Below are 18903 nucleotides of genomic sequence, written 5' to 3'. Positions count from 1 at the left end.
ATTCATATGCATGTGTGGTGTGTATGTATGAATGTGGCATGTCTCGGAGATCAGAGGACAATGTTAGGACTCATTTGGGAACTGACATGGTTCTTTACACACACAGTCATTCCCCTGCCTCTTAAATCCAGAGACAGTGTCTGCACATAGCCTTACACATGGCTTCCTCAGGATGTTCCTGGTGCTGCCCCTCCCTGCCTACTAGTCACCATCTGGCCCACAGGATAGATAGTAACTGGTTTCGTGTCCGAGTTCGGGATAAGGGCTGGGGATGGCCTGGCACAGTGCTATCTCGGGTCCCTGAGTTCAGCCTCAGCACCTGAGGCTCCCATCATCACTAACATGTACTGAGCATGCACACAGCTTCAGGGTATTTCCTTGGTGCTCACACCGCCTTTCTCCACTCACTGTCAACCAACCCCAGACAAGGACCTGGTTTACTGATCCCCAGTTAATGTCTTCTGAACATGCGTGAAGCCCTGGCTTTCATTTTCTCAGACCGTGTCTACTGAGCATGCACAGGGTCCTAGAGTCTATTTCACAGAGTTGTGGAATGCGTGATGCTCTTAATTCCTCCAGTATCTTCTGAGCATGCCCAAAGTCCTGGGTTCCATTTTCCCAGTCATTGTCCTCCAGTTTGTGTGAGGTCTTAATATAAGTTCCGTATCTATGGAGCATTCACCATGCCTTGGTTCCATTTCCCCTTTAAGCACCTGCCCAGTCCTTGTCAGGCCTGAGCTCTAATTCTCCAGAACTTACTGCACATGCATGAGACCCTGGTTTGTTTCCCCAGCGGCTGTCAAATCATGCGGAGCCGCAAGTCTTCCCTGGCTCTTGTGGGGCTTGGACCATTACTGCATATGTCTGTAGCCCAGATCTTGTTCTCTGCAGCCTCCCAAGTGTCCTCAGCCACCATGTTCCACTGCAGATCTGACAGGGTGCTACTGTTCAGGTCCAGAGTTAGGGGCCCTACCTCCCACAAGCCCAAGGAGGGAGCAGCAAGCCCCTGATGCTGGGCAGCCAGATAATCCCTAGGGTGCCTGAGACAGGGTCCTGCCCAGTACATTTAAAGCTTCCCCAGGTTCCATGCATCCTTGGTCCTCGTGGTGAGGGCACACCATTAAGCCAAGGGTTTCTCTCTGCAGAAGAAGATGAAGCTCAGAGGCACCAAAGACCTGTCCATCGCTGCCGTGGGGAAATACGGCACACTGCAGGAATTCTCCTTCTTTGATAAGGTGAGCGAGGCTCTCTGAGGCCCTTTCCATCTGGAGACAGCTGCTTCCTGCCAAGTCCTTCTGTGGGGCCCCGGAAGCAGGGCCGCTGTGGTGCGTGGGAGAGGGCAGCATAGACCGAAAAGCCAGTCCAGAAGGTTCAGGGCCATGCACATGTCCCTCCACACAAGACACCCTGTGTGGCTTCTGCAGTGCCCAGCGCACACACCTTTTACGGCTGTGTCTAGTGTCCGTGTCTCCTCATCCCCACAGGTGCGCAGGGTGCTGAAGAGCCAGGAGGTGTACGAGAACTTTCTGCGCTGCATCGCGCTCTTCAACCAGGAGCTGGTGTCTGGGTCTGAGCTCTTGCAGCTTGTCAGTCCATTCCTGGGGTGAGTGGTTCCCAACTCCTACTTCCCGGGCTTCCTCCTGTCCCAGCCAGACGCAGGGCAAGCGAGCCGTAAGCTTTGTTTATGTGATCTGTTGCTTTAAACATCAGTTTGTTTCCTGTGTGCACAGGCACAGGCCAGAGGACGAGTTCCTGGGTGGGCGTAGGCTTACCCACCCTACTTTAATAAGCGTTCTTAAATGCCTCAGCCTCCCTTTTAGCCCACCAGAGGTAGAAAAGAAAGGTTAGTAGGAAGCAGGGGTTGTAGACTTGTTTAGAAATAGTCCTTTGGGGCTATTCCGCAGTCACAAATCAGCAATGGCAGGCAGTTTGATCCAGAAGTAACCGCCAAGCTCTGATGAACTCATCACCTTGAAGCCAGGTGAAGAGCAGAAGACTAGCCTGGCGCACCAAACCAGAGCCTCAGTCTGCTGTCTGTAGGTCATGTTTATATTCTTCGTAAACGCCACATATCCTCTCACATGTCTGCCTCAGCAAAACATCATGTGACAAAACTGAGTTTCCAGAGATGCCAGAAATGTCCTCTTTGGGTGGTTTCTCTCTCGTCATGTGGGTCTCAGGAAACTAACTCAGGTTATCAAAGTTGGCAGCAAGCACCTTTACCCGTTGTCCCATCCTGCCTACCTGTAGTTTTCTTTGATAATTAAAGTTGTCCTCCCGTTATTGCTGATAGGCTCACGTTTGTAAAAGAATGACTCCGAGAGAGCATGGCCCTAGTAGAGCTGACCCTCCCAGGGTCCAGATTGACCCTGTCCACTGCGTGTGGGCAGTGCCCTTGACTTCCCACGGCTCAGATTATGACTTGGTGTTACGACAGTAGACATCTCACCCGTGGTTACAAGCTGTCGATGTGGATCTTTGGGGACTGGTGGTGCATATTCCATCTTTGGCAGGACGCTGGCCAGCTTCCTGGCGCCCCTCCTGTTGTAAGAGGATGCAGCCTGGGTGTGTGCTGTGTTGAACTGCACATTCCTATTAATGATATTGTCTTCTCCTGTTTTTCACCGTTTTGCATGTATGTATACTATGTTGCACATATTTCCAGTGACCCTCCTGTAGTTGACAGTCTGCTGACTTGCATGTGACACGTGCCTTCCCTGCACACATGGGATACAAACAGAAGGTACTACATAAAAAAATTAACAGAAACCAAGGTGGCATTGGATGTCAGTTGCTGTAAAGTGTCCCATTAACACGCATCCTGTTTCCATCCCTACTTCTGAGAATGAACCACAAGGGCCTTTGTGGGGAGAGGTCGAACTCATGAAGGAGGGAAAATTCACCTGGGAAGACAGCCCTGGTGGACACAGCTGTTCTCCGTTCTGTCCTCTAGAGCAGCCATGGACAGAAACAAGAAAATGAGGCAGAGCTGGGTGCCAACAAAGCTTTGCAGAAACAGTCTGTGGCTGCAGTATGTGCCACTGGCCTGGGTCAGGGGCAATGGCCAGCCCTGGACTTCTGAGTTTGGAGTTCAGTTTCATCCTCCTTAGGCTATAGCAGCCATTGGAGTCACCAGAAAACAGTAGAAGGGACACTGACCCGGCCCACCCCAGGACTCCAGCATCCCCGGGGAACTTTGTGATGCCTGCGACCTTCTGAGGGATAGGGAGGAGCAGGGGTGCTCTGCCCAGGCCTGGGTACAGCCAGTGACCAGAAGGGGCTAATGTCCAGGGCTTGGGGGGTGTGGGCTCAGGGTCAAGGCTGGTGTCTGTCTGTGTTTTGAATAACTTAGAGGAGGTCATGTCTAGCCTAGAACTAGGTTCAATTCCAGACTGTGGCTTGGGCACAGATTGGCTGTAAACACTTGCTGCTGGCTGGCTGGTCACAGGGCTCATGGGACACTTGAGTGTGTGTGGTTTTTTGTTTGTTTGTTTTTTGTTTTTTTGAGATAGGGTCTCATATCCTGGCTGTGCTGGAACATGCTCTGTAGACCAGGCTAGCCTAAAGCGTAACAAGATCTACCCAGATCTGCCTCTCGAGTTATGGGATGGAAGACATGTGCCGCTCTACTCGCTTTCTTCTTTTCTTCTTTTAGTTGATTAATTTTTATTTCACGTGCATTGGTGTTTTGCCTGGATGTATGTCTGAGTTTGTCAGATTCCCTGGAATTGGAGTTATAGACAGTTGTACGCTGCCATGTGGGTGCTGGGAATTGAACCCTGGTCCTCTGGAAGAGCAACCAGTTCTCTTAACCACTGAGCCATCTCTCTAGCTCCCTCTTACTTTTTTTAAGTTAAGGGACAGAAAATCCAGGCAGTGAGACTCACAGAGGTTATTCCCAGTGTGCTTTGTGGCTGTGGCCTAGTGCAGCTGGCAAAGGTCTATAGCTATAAGACCATGATTGGTGTTGGTAGGAGAGAACCCTCCTCCCTTTCCTAACACTGAGTTCTGACTCAGGCCATCCTTGAAGTTCCCTATCTTCAAGGCTGTTGTTATGACTCTAGAAGATTTTCAAATGGCCCAGTGTCCACTTAAAGTTTTCTGTCTGTCTTAAAGTTTTCTGTCTGTCTTTGAAGGAAATTTCCAGAACTCTTCGCACAGTTCAAGTCCTTCCTGGGAGTGAAAGAGCTGTCCTTTGCACCACCTATGAGTGACCGGTCTGGAGACGGCATAAGCAGAGAAATTGATTATGCATCTTGTAAGCGAATAGGATCCAGCTATCGGGCACTTCCCAAGACCTACCAGCAGCCCAAGTGCAGCGGAAGGACTGCCATCTGCAAGGAGGTAGCACCTTGGGGTACAGGTCAGCCCTTTATGGCACACAGCCATGGGCCAGGGTCCAGACCCCCGATGACATTTGATACTGGGGCATGACAGCAGAGGCCACCTGAACTTCATGTCCTGTTGGATGGTAGTGCTTACAGCCCACACTGGCGTGGGGACTTGGTCATCTTTATCACTGTTCATTTCTGCCCTGTCCCCAAGTGTACTTAGTGACATCTTGTCCTCTGGTCCAGGTCCTGAATGATACATGGGTCTCCTTCCCATCCTGGTCTGAAGACTCCACCTTTGTCAGCTCCAAGAAGACGCCCTATGAGGAGCAGCTGCATCGCTGTGAGGATGAGCGATTTGAAGTAGGTGAAACACCTCAGGCTGCCTGAACTGCTGTCCTCCGAGCCCAGCACCTTCCTTGTATAGCCTAGTCCTGTAGTCTCTTCTCCCTGTCACAAAAGTGTGCCAGCGCTGTGATCAGCCCCCGGCTGCCAGCTCTGCCAGCTCTTGAGCTGCAGCACGGCGTTAACCCCTTCCTTTCAGCTGAAGACAGTGGGTAGTTAACTGAAACTAAGGTAGCGTTATTTTTAATTTTTACTTTTTGATTGTTCAAGACAGGGGTTCTCTGTGTGGTTCTCATTGTCCTGGAACTCACTCTGTAGACCAGGCTGGCTTCAAACTCAGAGACTGATGCCTCTGCCTCCCAAGTGCTGGGATTAAAGGTGTGCACCACCACTGCCAGGCTACGTTAGCGTCATTTCTTACTGAAGTTGTAATTGAGTTCTTCAGACCCAACCAAGTGCCCCTCCTGGGGACAGACAATGAAGCACCTTCATTTCGTCCTGATTCCCCTTTACAAGCTTCTATCTGCATGTCTTTGTGCTTTGTTTTGTTTTCTTTTTTAGATTTATTTTATGTATGTGGGTGTTTGCCTGTGTGTCGGTCTGATGCCCACAGAGGCCAGTAAAGGGCATTGGATCCCTTGGAACTGGAGTTAGGAACAGTTATGAGCCACCATGTGGGTGCTGGGAATTACATTGCAGTCGTCTGGAAGGACGGCCATAGCCATACCCTGAGCCAGCTCCCCAGCCTTGCCTTTCAGTCTGAAATGTCTCTCTTTGCAGCCCAGGTTGGTGTGAAACTTGTGATCCTCCTGCTTCCAAGTGCTAGGATGGCTGACCGTGTGTGCCCTCCACCCATTTCCTCTGTGTGTGTGTGTTTCCAGCTTCTGCTGTGACAAGTCCCATGGACAAGACAGTTTCTATGAACTAGAGTCCAGCAGCTGCTGGGAAGTGTAATTCAGATGTGCCATACTTGGCAAAGCCTGCTTATGGTATCCCATGGTGGTTGGGACACAGAGGAGGCCAGTCGTGGCTTATAACCCTGTTCCTAAACTTTGCCACCCACCCGACAGTCTGTGGCTGGAGCACCAGGTCCTGTGTTCTGTTTGAGGCAAGGTTGTCTTAGAACACAATCTTCCTGCTCCCATTAATACTGCCACACCCACTCCTAAACTTCAATGTGGCAGGTGACCAGACTGTAGGGGAGAGAGAGATGGCGGTAGGGGGGAGAGAGGGAGGGAAAGGAGGGGGAGGGAGAGAGCGTGAGCCTGTGTGACTGTTACCCCCCCCCCATCTCCATGATGACATGTGCCACTGCTGTCACTGGAATGCTGCCCTCCCACATAGGTGTGCCCTGGTAGACACCCACACTTACTGGCTCCATTGACAGCTTCTAACCACCCACCAGTCCCCAGTTCTGACCATGCCTGCCTCCTCTTTGCAGTTGGACGTTGTCCTCGAGACCAACCTGGCCACCATCCGAGTGCTGGAGAGTGTGCAGAAGAAGTTGTCGAGGATGGCTCCTGAGGACCAGGAGAAGCTCCGCCTGGATGACTGCCTGGGCGGCACCTCGGAGGTGATTCAGCGCCGTGCCATACACCGCATCTACGGAGACAAGGCCCCGGAGGTCATTGAGAGCCTGAAGAGGAACCCCGCCACCGCTGTGCCTGTCGTCCTGAAAAGGTACCCGCTCCTGTACTTCCCTTCTGGGTTCCTGAATGATGGAGTCAGTTGACTCTGTCTTCGGGTCAGCCTCCAGCTGACTTAGGCAGAGCAGAGTCTTGACAGCCAGGCTCCTGGGCATCTCATGTGGTCTCATTCATCTCCAGGTACGGACATGCAGTCTCACCTTTGCTTACATACATCCATGGACCTGTCCATGACCTCTTGGTGACTCACAGCACCTATGGTAGTACATGTGCTCTGTGTTCCACTTGGGTCTGGTTGAGACCTGGATGCAAAGGGTGGGTTGAGACTGACCCAAGGGCCCCTAGCCCACTGTCTACTGACATGCCATGGAGCTCTGTGCTCCGCCATAGGTCTGAGCTGGGATGCTCAGTAGGGTCAGTGACAGAGCTGTGGGGGCCGCTGGGTGTCTGGAGGAGGTTGCCGGAGAGCTGGCTAGCATTTAGGAGCACTGCTGCTCTCTCAGAGGACTCTGTCCAATGCCCGGTACCCACATGGCAGCTCACAGCTGTCTGTAACCTCAGGGTCACCATATGCATGTGGTACGCATACAAACATGTGCACAGCACACACATGCACACAAAATTATATAAAAAAAATTTTAAGCAGCCATGTTGGCTGTGTAGGACTACTTCCCCTTTCTTCCCCCTCTCCCTGTGGGAAGCGTTTGGTTGTTTGTGTTGGTGATAGGGTCTTATGTAGCCCAGGCTGGCATTGGACTTACATGTGCCTAAGGAGCCTTCTGACTCCAGGTCCTCAAGTGCTGGGGTGACATTGTTGCACCACCATGCCAGGCTGTTGTTGTTTTTTGATGGGGCTTGTCACTGTCACCCAGGCCAGCCAGGACTGGACATCCTTCTGCCTTAGCCTCCCTCATGCTGGCTTGCTCTGCCATGCAGACCAAATGTGGACTTGCTATGGGGGAGCTGGGCCCTTCTCCTGGGCTCACAGAAGGGTCTCCCTACAGGCTGAAGGCCAAGGAGGAGGAGTGGCGTGAGGCCCAGCAGGGCTTCAATAAGATCTGGCGTGAGCAGTACGAGAAAGCATACCTCAAGTCCCTGGACCACCAGGCCGTGAACTTCAAGCAGAATGACACCAAGGCTCTGCGCTCTAAGAGCCTGCTCAATGAGATTGAAAGCGTCTACGATGAGGTGAGGCGTGCGGGTAGGGACCACCAACCTTCCCATACCTGGGCCCACACCCATATAGCCCTTGCTTGCCTTTAGTGGTGGGGGAAACAGATGTGAAAGGCTGCTGCTTGCTAGACTTTCCCTGGGCTTGCTCTCTGCTGTGTGGATTGAGTTTTTGTTTGTACGTAAGTCACTCAGAGGTCAGAGGTGTGTGAGCCCCTTAGAGCTAGAGACACAGGTGCTGTGAGCTGCTGGAGATCAGCTCAGGTCGTCTGTAGGAGCAGCAAGTACCTTTAATTCCTGAGCCATCTGCAGCCCCCATGGCCTGACCTTTGAAGGCAGAGGTGGTAATGTGGGGTAGATCACTTGCCTAATTTGAGGCCTGGGGTGAAATTCAGATAACCACATGGGGGAAAAGAGTTTTGAGGTCCATATATTAGTAAATCAGTCTCCATTCCTATGACAAGCATGTGAAAGAAACCATTCAACAATAAGAAGGCTGGTGTTGCCTCATGAGTTTAGAAATTTCAGCTCATAGCTGCCTAGCTCCTCCATTGCTTAGGCTCTAGCGAGATGGGAACATGATGGTGAAGGGAGATCTCAGGTCAGTCACAGGCAGCCTGCCCAGCTTCCCAATAATACTTGTTAGGGGAGCCACCCTATGTCACCTGTCCATGAGCCCTCATGGTGTGATGGGCTCTACCAAGGAGGACCAAACCCTTTGGACACTTGGTTTCCAAATTCTAACAAATCTAATTTGCTCCTGCGCTGTGGTAAGCTCCATGACCAAAGGCAACATGGGAAGAGAGGGTTGGTTTAGCTCTGGGTTCATCTTGAGGGCTGTCAGGGCAGGAGCGGAGAAATGCCCCATGGGCCAACCTGATGCAGGCAGTCCCTCTGCGGCTCCTCTCTTCAAATGGCCCAGCTCACAAAGCACTGTGGCCTGAACAAAACCAGGGTCTCCGAAGGCCAGAGGAGCCCCAGGCTGGGCTGAGGCACTGTCGTGGCTAGGGCAGGGGGCCCACCATGGCTCTGGTCATGGGTCTCTAAGTTCTGAGTTGAGCTTTCTGGACTTCAGTTAGGGAGTAAGATCTCCAAATTGGCAAACTGGATCCTGCCAGAGATGGCGTTGAGGGACCCCAGAAGCTCGCAGTGCACTGACCACTGAGAGCTAAGATACTCAGCCCTGTCTAAGTCTAAAGAGGTAGTGCCTGGAGTTGGTGCCGACACCCGAGGGGCTAAGTGCAGAGCCCGCTCCTTGGGTTGAGGGAGGAGCAAGTAGTGGTCACCTTTGGGTTTGGAAAGCCATTGTCCAGATCAGCATTAAGGGACAGTGCATGGAAAGAGGCTCACCCGGACAGTGAGCAGCCAGCATGCTCGAAGGCCGCGTACACAGCAGGAGGAGCCTGGCCCAGGAGATGGCTACAGACAGCAGACCAAGGGCTAAGGTCTCCAAGAGCCTGGGGGAGATCCCCACCCATCTCTTGATGGCTAAGGACCCGGGCAGGTGGCAAGCTGTTTTAATGGAGTGGGGGAGGGGCAGCTGAGCCCTGTGGAGTAGTGGAGCTGAGTGTTTGAGTGACAGATGGTGGGAGGTTCCTGAGCCCCTCTGAACTCTGAGCTCACCTCACTGAAGGAAGACCTTACTCCAGATCTGTCGGAAGCCGCTCATATCACTGCAGTGCTAACATCCACCTGCAGTGAGAGAACCTTGGTTTGCCCAGTTGAGAGCCGAAGGCCGGCTGAGGACTGGACCCTAGCAAGGCAGTTGTGATCCTGTGAATTGAGAGGAAGATTGCATAAATGACCCTTACTCCTGTGGGGCGTGCCAAGGTTACCCATCCCTTCTGAGGAGACTGGCTGTTATGCTAGAGGTGGGGCTTGGGTGATCCGCAGGCCCTGCCCAATGACGGCCACACTTTGCAGCACCAGGAGCAGCACTCCGAGGGCCGTAGTGCACCTTCCAGCGAGCCGCACCTCATCTTCGTGTACGAGGATCGGCAGATCCTAGAGGACGCAGCGGCACTCATCAGCTACTATGTGAAGCGACAGCCAGCCATTCAGAAAGAGGACCAGGGCACTATCCGCCAGCTGCTTCACCGCTTCCTGCCCAGCCTGTTCTTCTCACAGCAGCGCCCTGCCACCTCCGACGACTCTGCGGATGAGCGAGACCGGGACAGCGCTGAGCCTGAGCGCCGCCGGCCCACGGATGAGAAGCCTCCCACAGATGCGACACCAGAGCCACCCAAGGCCCTGGACGACGTGTACAGCCTGTTCTTCGCCAACAACAACTGGTACTTCTTCCTGCGGCTGCACCAGACGCTGTGTGCTCGCCTGCTCAAGATCTACCGGCAGGCGCAGAAGCAGCTGCTGGAGCACCGGCGGGAGCAGGAGAGGGAGCAGCTGCTGTGTGAGGGCCGCCGTGAGAAGGCCACAGACCCCGCCATGGAGCTGCGACTCAAGCAGCCCAGTGAGTGCCTGGGTCGAGGCTCTGGGCTAGCCTCTGTCCCTTTAGGCCACCCTAATGGAGGGTAGGGTGGTGGTGGACCAGGGCTGGGGCCTCCTGAATAAGTCCCCAGGGAGTCTGTGCTGCTTTCCTCAAGAGACCACCCTCCTTCCGCAGGTGAGGTAGAGCTGGAGGAGTACTACCCGGCCTTCCTGGACATGGTGCGGAGCCTACTGGAGGGGAGCATCGACCCCACGCAGTATGAGGACACACTCCGTGAGATGTTCACCATCCATGCCTACATTGGCTTCACCATGGACAAGCTGGTGCAAAACATTGCCCGCCAGGTGAGGCTGCCCAGGGGAAGGCAGGCTTAGGGGAGCTCTCCTTATCTGTCCTTGTCACCTTGGAAACGTCCTTTCAACACAGGGTTCACACAGCAAGTCTACACTTTTCTCTCAGTGAGGTGAAATTGACACAACAGAATTGACCCCTTAAAGTGCGTCCATAGTTCATAACATTTAGCACTGTAACCGTCTCTAAGGCCCTGTACCCCACCTGATCCACCATGCAAAATGAGAGTCCCACCACAAAGCTGGGCTGTCTGGGGAGGAGTCTTCTGAACCCAGTCACTCACAGGAAGTGCTTTAGAAAGCTGTTTCCTCCCAGGGCTTAGAGACCTTTTTATTACGTATATCTATCCATTTATGTGTGCGTGGACATGACAGGACATGCTTCTCTCCTCCTCCTGTGTGGGTCCAGGGGTGGAGCTCTCAGCTCGGGCTGTCAGGCTGGCCTGCAAGCCTTTCCCTGCTGAGCCACCTCACTGGCCCCAAGAACTCGTTTTTCCATTTTGGTGCTGGGCATGGAAACCAGGGCCTTGAGTGCTAGGCAAGTACTCTCCACTGTGCCAAGTCCTGGCCTCCAAGGCCTTCTAATGTAAAGTACACGGACAGAGTACTCAGGTCTCCAGGGGCCACTCAGCAGGTGTCCATGTGCAAAACTTCCTCACCTTGATGGCGTTGAGGTTTCAAGCTGTGTGGAAGTAGCTGCATGCTGCCAGTGGCCTCTCTTCTCCATCCCTGCACTTGCTGGGCTCCGTCTGCAATGGGCTGCTATGGGGCAGTGGCGCCTCCCAATGGTAGGCGAGGTCATGCCCTTTGTGGACGTTTGCTCATGTTGCATTTCCCCCAGTGGCTTGTGTTCTGACCTCTTGTGACCACTGTGGGATGTTTGGATGTGCTGTCCTCGTGGGGAGCCAGAGAGCCTGTCCTGTACTATGTTGCTCTCCAGCCCACCCTGCCCAGCACGTAACAGCCAGCAATTGACATGCCCCCTCCCCTCTCCAGCACCTCAACTTTATAGGTGTGATCCAGGAGTGAGTCTGTGCCTTCCTGCCCCTGCCCACAGTAGTGACTGCTATAGCTGGTCGACGGGGAAGTAGAGCTGGGCTGCACACTGTGTCAGGACAGCCAGGTGGGGGACAGTAGACATAGTCCCTGGGACAGCAGTCTCATGGTTGGCATTAGGTGATTGGATCAGACCAGGTCTTTTGGCTAAGCTTCTAAAGTAACCTCTCAAGGCTGAGAAGACAGCTCACTGGATAGGAGTGCTTGCTGTGTTAAAGTACGAAGACCTAGCAGTTCACTGCCATGTAACAGTTCATCATCAAAAGCAGCGCGAGTGGGAACTCAACAGAGAGCAGGAACCTGGAGGCAGGAGCTGAAGCAGAACCATTAAGGGGTGCTGCCTAATTAAGAAAATATCCTATAGACTTGCCTGCAGCCAGGTTTTGTGGAGGCATTTTTTTCAGTTGGTGTTCCCTCTCAGATGACTTTCCCTTGTGTCAGATTGAGATAAAACTGTCCAATACACTCGTACCCAATGCCATGGAGGATAGAGACAGGAGGATGCCTGGGGCTGGCTGGATATAAGGATGGCTCTAGGTTCAGGAGGGGACTCCTGCCCATCCTCCATCTCAAGGAAATGAGGAGACAGGTGCAGCAGGACACCCATGGTTCTCTGGCTTCCTTGGGTGTACACGCACACACACACACACACACACACACACACACACACCACACCACACACACAGCACAGCACACACACACACACACACACACACACAGAGCACACCACACCACACACACACATGCACACAGTGCACACCACACACACACACACACACACACCACACACACACACAGAACACACCACACACACACACATGCACACACACACAGGCACGAACACACACACATGCACACACACATACACGAACACACACACACCACACACACCACAAACACACACCACACACACACACACACACACACACACACACACACACCACACCACACACACACACACACACACACATACACACAGACATACACACACACATACCACACATACACACACACACACACACCACACATCACACACACACACACCACACACACAGCACACACACACAGCACACACACACACCTCACACACATAACACACACATACACACACAGAGCATACACCACACACACACACACAAATATAGCACACCACACACACAGAGCACATCACACACACAGCACACCACATACACACACACAGAGCACACACCACACACACACCACACCATACACACACAACACACACATACACACAACACACACATACACACACACAACACACACATACACACGCGCACACACAGCACACCACACACACCACAGACACACACATGCACACCACACATGCACACGCACACAAACACACGTAGCACACCACATACACACACACGCAGCACACCATACACACACCACACACACAGAGCACACCACACACACTACACACACACATGCAGCACACCATACACACACACACCACACACACCACACACACACACACACACACACACCACACACACACATACACCACACACACACACAGCAGATACACACACACACACACACACACACACACACACACACACACCCTTGTCCTCAGCCTGTCACAGACATTAGAAACTATTGTAAAAAAGATAAAACAGACTAATTTGAGTAAGCAGGATGAGCCCCAGGCCCTTAGCCCTAACCAAGGGCTACCCTGCTGGCACTGTGGCCAGCTTGTCTGCTCTAAGGCTGAGTTCTGGGACTGGCCTCTTAGACCCCCATTCCTGTTCCCTATGTTCTCCTCAGTATCCTCATGCAGAGATGAGGGGAGGGGAAGGTCCATGCAGTTACCCCTGAGATGTGTGTTTGCCCAACAGCACCTAAGGCCTCCCAGCTCATTGTATCCCTCTGGGTGAAAACGGGTGTAAGGATTGCCCCCAGACATGTGGAAGGAAGTTTTATATGAGGTCAGTGCTCTCAAAGGGCACATTGGTCTCTTCTGGACACTTCTTATACCCAGGCACGTGTGCTGGTCTTACGTAGTTTGGTTTAGTCTGCTCTGGTCTTGCTTGCTCTGCCTGTTAGAAAAATGAAAAAGAAAAACAAAAGACTGTTTCTGGTACCACTTCATTTTCCCCCTGTCCCCAGTCACAGACTTGTGTCTTTTGTGGGACTGTGTCTGCGTCTCAGGGGTGGCAGCTGTGGCCTTGTTTTCTCTCCCTGCTAGCTGCACCATCTGGTGAGTGACGACGTGTGTCTGAAGGTGGTGGAGCTGTACCTGAATGAGCAGCAGCGAGGGGCAGCGGGGGGGAACCTGTCCTCCAGATGTGTCCGTGCTGCAATGGGAGACCAGCTACCAGTGGAAGGCGGAGCGCTGCATGGCCGACGAGAACTGCTGCAAGGTGAGACGTTCAGCCTGGGGCTGAAGACCAAGGCCACTGGGAGAGGACTGAGAGCTGAGCAGGATGCCAGGGGCATTGTCACTACCCCTGTGAGTGGCTGTAGACCACTGCCTGGTCCCTTTGTCTTGCATGGCAGTGCCAGGGCCTTAAAGGGTAGGGGTGAGTGATGGCAACTCGGGCCATGGCCATCTCCCCAGGTGATGTTCCTGCAGCGCAGAGGCCAGGTGATCATGACCATAGAGCTCCTGGACACAGAAGAGGCGCAGGCTGAGGACCCTGTGGAGGTACAGGTGAGTCTGCTCCCCTCGTCTGCCCTCAGCTGGGCTGTTCTGTCCCCTACAGCCTTGACCCTGCTTATGCTCACACCACACATCACAGTGACAGTCCTGGTTACGTCTCCAACTGTGTGGACAGCTAAAAGCATACCCATATGAGTCCCAAAGCAGTTCGAGGACCCTGGCCTGCTTGTTCCCTCCTCTGTCCTCTTGGTGCCTTCTAGGGTCCCTGTGTGACTGTTACTCAGATGTGAGGATGCACAGTATCTTTCTGTGACCTCCACAAGTGACCATAGACCAGGACATTGCTAAAGTAGAACCTACCCTCTCATCCAGGAAGCCCGGGGTCCAAATGGAAGGAGCGCTGAGGTCCCAACCTTCAGAGTTGCTGGGAGGCCACTTGTGACCTCTGCCACTTCTGAGGCCCCAGCTGTTCTTGGCGTCGTCACCCACCTCTGCCTTCTCAGTTCTGTGTCTCCTGTGTCTTCTGCCAGGTGTGGCAGCACAGTCCTGCGGTCCTTGTTGTTCCAGGGGGTCAAGGAAGGGTGCAGCCTCACTGGGGTCCTTTCTTGAATTTTTTTTTTAAAGCTTAGGGCTTGCTGGCATTTAATCCCAGGACTTGAAGCAGGCGGATCTCCAAGAGCAAATTCCTGGACAGCCAGGGCTACACAGAGAAACCCTGTGTCGAAAAAAACCAAAAGGAAAAAAAAAAAAAAAAAAAAAAAGCCTGGGCCCTGGGCTCTGTCCCTAGTGCTGCACACTAGGATATAAAGGAGGACGGACCCTCACAGACTCCCCCTGCACACTAGGATATAAAGGAGGACTGACCCTCACAGACTCCCCCTGCACACTAGGATATAAAGGAGGACGCCACCCTCACAGACTCCCCCTGCACACTAGGATATAAAGGAGGACTGCCACCTCACAGACTCCCCCTGCACACTAGGATATAAAGGAGGACGCCACCTCACAGACTCCCCCTGCACACTAGGATATAAAGGAGGACTCCGCCCCTCACAGACCCACCCTGCACACTAGGATATAAAGGAGGACTGACCCTCACAGACTCCCCCTGCACACTAGGATATAAAGGAGGACGCCACCTCACAGACTCCCCCTGCACACTAGGATATAAAGGAGGTACTCCCCCTTTCAGACCCCCCCTGCACACTAAGATATAAAGGAGGACTGACCCCTGCACACTAGGATATAAAGGAGGACTGACCCTCACAGACTCCCCCTGCACACTAGGATATAAAGGAGGACTGACCTCACAGACTCCCCTGCACACTAGGGATATAAAGGAGGACTGACCTCACAGACTCCCCTGCACACTAGGATATAAAGGAGGACTGACCTCACAGACTCCCCTGCACACTAGGATATAAAGGAGGACTGACCTCACAGACTCCCCTGCACACTAGGGATATAAAGGAGGACTGACCTCACAGACTCCCCCTGCACACTAGGATATAAAGGAGGACTGACCTCACAGACTCCCCTGCACACTAGGATATAAAGGAGGACTGACCTCACAGACTCCCCTGCACACTAGGATATAAAGGAGGACTGACCCTCACAGACTCCCCTGCACACTAGGGATATAAAGGAGGACTGACCTCACAGACTCCCCCTGCACACTAGGATATAAAGGAGGACTGACCACAGACTCCCCTGCACACTAGGATATAAAGGAGGACTGACCCTCACAGACTCGGCCTGCACACTAGAATATAAAGGAGGACTGATCCTAACAGACACCCCCAGCACACTATGATATATAGGAGGACTGCCCCTCACAGACCCCCCCTTCACACTAAGATATAAAGGAGGACTGACCCTCACAGACTCCCCCTGCACACTAGGATATAAAGGAGGACTGACCCTCACAGACTCCCCCTGCACACTAGGATATAAAGGAGGACTGACCTCACAGACTCCCCCTGCACACTAGGATATAAAGGAGGACTGACCTCACAGACTCCCCCTGCACACTAGGATATAAAGGAGGACTGACCTCACAGACTCCCCTGCACACTAGGATATAAAGGAGGACTGACCCTCACAGACTCCCCCTGCACACTAGGATATAAAGGAGGACACACCCCTCGCCACCTCACAGACTCCCCCTGCACACTAGGATATAAAGGAGGACTGACCCTCACAGACTCCCCCTCCACACTAGGATATAAAGGAGGACTGACCCTCACAGACTCCCCCTGCACACTAGGATATAAAGGAGGACTGACCCTCACAGACTCCCCCCGCACACTAGGATATAAAGGAGGACTGGCCCTCACAGACTCCCCCTGCACACTAGGATATAAAGGAGGACGCCACCCTCACAGACTCCCCCTGCACACTAGGATATAAAGGAGGACTGACCCTCACAGGCTCCCCCTGCGCACTAGGATATAAAGGAGGACGCCACCCTCACAGACTCCCCTGCACACTAGGATATAAAGGAGGACTGACCTCACAGACTCCCCTGCACACTAGGATATAAAGGAGGACTGGACCTCCTCACAGACTCCCCTGCACACTAGGATATAAAGGAGGACTGACCCTCACAGACTCCCCTGCACACTAGGATATAAAGGAGGACTGACCTCACAGACTCCCCCACACTAGGATATAAAGGAGGACTGACCCTCACAGACTCCCCCTGCACAATAGGATATAAAGGGGGACTGACCCTCACAGACTCACCCTGCTCACTAGGATATAAGGGAGGACTGACCCTCACAGACTCCCCCTGCACACTAGGATATAAAGGAGGACGCCACCTCACAGACTCACCCTGCACACTAGGATATAAAGGAGGACGCCACCCTCACAGACTCCCCCTGCACACTAGGATATAAAGGAGGACGCTACCTCACAGACTCCCCCTGCACACTAGGATATAAAGGAGGACGGACCCTCACAGACCCCCCCTGCACACTAGGATATAAAGGAGGACGCCACCTCACAGACTCCCCCTGCACACTAGGATATAAAGGAGGACTGACCCTCACAGACTCCCCCTGCACACTAGGATATAAAGGAGGACTGACCCTCACAGACTCCCCCTGCACACTAGGATATAAAGGAGGACTGACCCTCACAGACTCCCCCTGCACACTAGGATATAAAGGAGGACTGACCCTCACAGACTCCCCCTGCACACTAGGATATAAAGGAGGACGCCACAGACTCCCCCTGCACACTAGGATATAAAGGAGGACTCACAGACTCCCCCTGAACACTAGGACGCCACCCTCACAGACTCCCCCCCCCTGCACACTAGGATATAAAGGAGGACTGACCCTCACAGACTCCCCCTGCACACTAGGATATAAAGGAGGACTGACCCTCACAGACTCCCCCTGCACACTAGGATATAAAGGAGGACTGACCCTCACAGACTCCCCCTGCACACTAGGATATAAAGGAGGACTGACCCTCACAGACTCCCCCTGCAAACTAGGATATAAAGGAGGACTCCTCACAGACTCCCCTGCACACTAGGATATAAAGGAGGACTGCCACCCTCACAGACTCCCCCTGCACACTAGGATATAAAGGAGGACTGACCTCACAGACTCCCCCTGCACACTAGGATATAAAGGAGGACTGACCTCACAGACTCCCCTGCACACTAGGATATAAAGGAGGACTGACCCTCACAGACTCCCCCTGCACACTAGGATATAAAGGAGGACTGACCCTCACAGGACTATAAGGAGGACTGACCTCACAGACCCCCTGCACACTAGGATATAAAGGAGGACTGACCCTCAGACTCCCCCCCACACTAGGATATAAAGGAGGACTGACCTCACAGACACACTCCCCCCCCTGCACACTAGGATATAAAGGAGGACTGACCTCACAGACTCCCCCTGCACACTAGGATATAAAGGAGGAGGGAACCTCACAGACTCCCCCTGCACACTAGGATATAAAGGAGGACTGACCCTCACAGACTCCCCCTGCACACTAGGGATATAAAGGAGGACTGACCTCACAGACTCCCCACACTAGGATATAAAGGAGGACTGACCCACAGACTCCCCTGCACACTAGGATATAAAGGAGGACTGACCCTCACAGACTCCCCCTGCACACTAGGATATAACGGAGGACTCACCCTCCCAGACTCCCCCTGCACACTAGGATATAAAGGAGGACTGACCTCACAGGACACTAAAGGAGGACTGACCTCACAGACTCCCCTGCACACTAGGATATAAAGGAGGACTGACCCTCACAGACTCCCCTGCACACTAGGATATAAAGGAGGACTGACCTCACTAGACTCCCCTGCACACTAGGATATAAAGGAGGACTGACCTCACAGACTCCCCCCTGCACACTAGGATATAAAGGAGGACTGACCTCACAGACTCCCCTGCACACTAGGATATAAAGGAGGACTGACCTCACAGACTCCCCCCTGCACACTAGGATATAAAGGAGGACGGCCACCTCACAGACTCCCCCTGCACACTAGGATATAAAGGAGGACTGACCCTCACAGACTCCCCCTGCACACTAGGATATAAAGGAGGACTGCACCCTCACAGACTCCCCCTGCACACTAGGATATAAAGGAGGACTGACCCTCACAGACTCACCCTGCACACTAGGATATAAAGGAGGACGAACCCCCACAGACTCCCCCCGCACACTAGGATATAAAGGATGACTGACCCTCACAGACCCCCCCCGCCAACTAGGATATAAAGGAGGAACCTACCCCACAAACCCCCCCCGCACACTAAGGGAAAAAAGGAGAACTGACCCTCACAGACTCCCCCTGCACACTAGGATATAAAGGAGGACTGACCTCACAGACTCCCCCTGCACACTAGGATATAAAGGAGGACTGACCCTCACAGACTCCCCCTGCACACTA

General features: G+C 53.1%; 1 protein-coding gene across 1 annotated transcript in view; it reads left to right on the top strand.

Annotated features, from left to right (window-relative positions):
• The window catches only part of Sin3b (SIN3 transcription regulator family member B), a 43652-nt gene that overhangs the window by 17942 nt on the left and 6807 nt on the right, over positions 1-18903 (top strand). Inside the window, 11 exon segments of the mRNA XM_032918583.1 lie at positions 1146-1235; positions 1485-1603; positions 4137-4344; positions 4578-4694; positions 6118-6356; positions 7327-7510; positions 9416-9959; positions 10113-10282; positions 13554-13670; positions 13672-13728; positions 13926-14018. Of these exon segments, the coding sequence (XP_032774474.1) occupies positions 1146-1235; positions 1485-1603; positions 4137-4344; positions 4578-4694; positions 6118-6356; positions 7327-7510; positions 9416-9959; positions 10113-10282; positions 13554-13670; positions 13672-13728; positions 13926-14018 (1938 nt within the window).

The sequence above is a fragment of the Rattus rattus genome, chromosome 13 (genome assembly GCF_011064425.1).
Source record: "Rattus rattus isolate New Zealand chromosome 13, Rrattus_CSIRO_v1, whole genome shotgun sequence".
Taxonomy (NCBI): Eukaryota; Metazoa; Chordata; class Mammalia; order Rodentia; family Muridae; genus Rattus; species Rattus rattus.
This window is presented reverse-complemented; position numbering and strand designations above follow the sequence as displayed.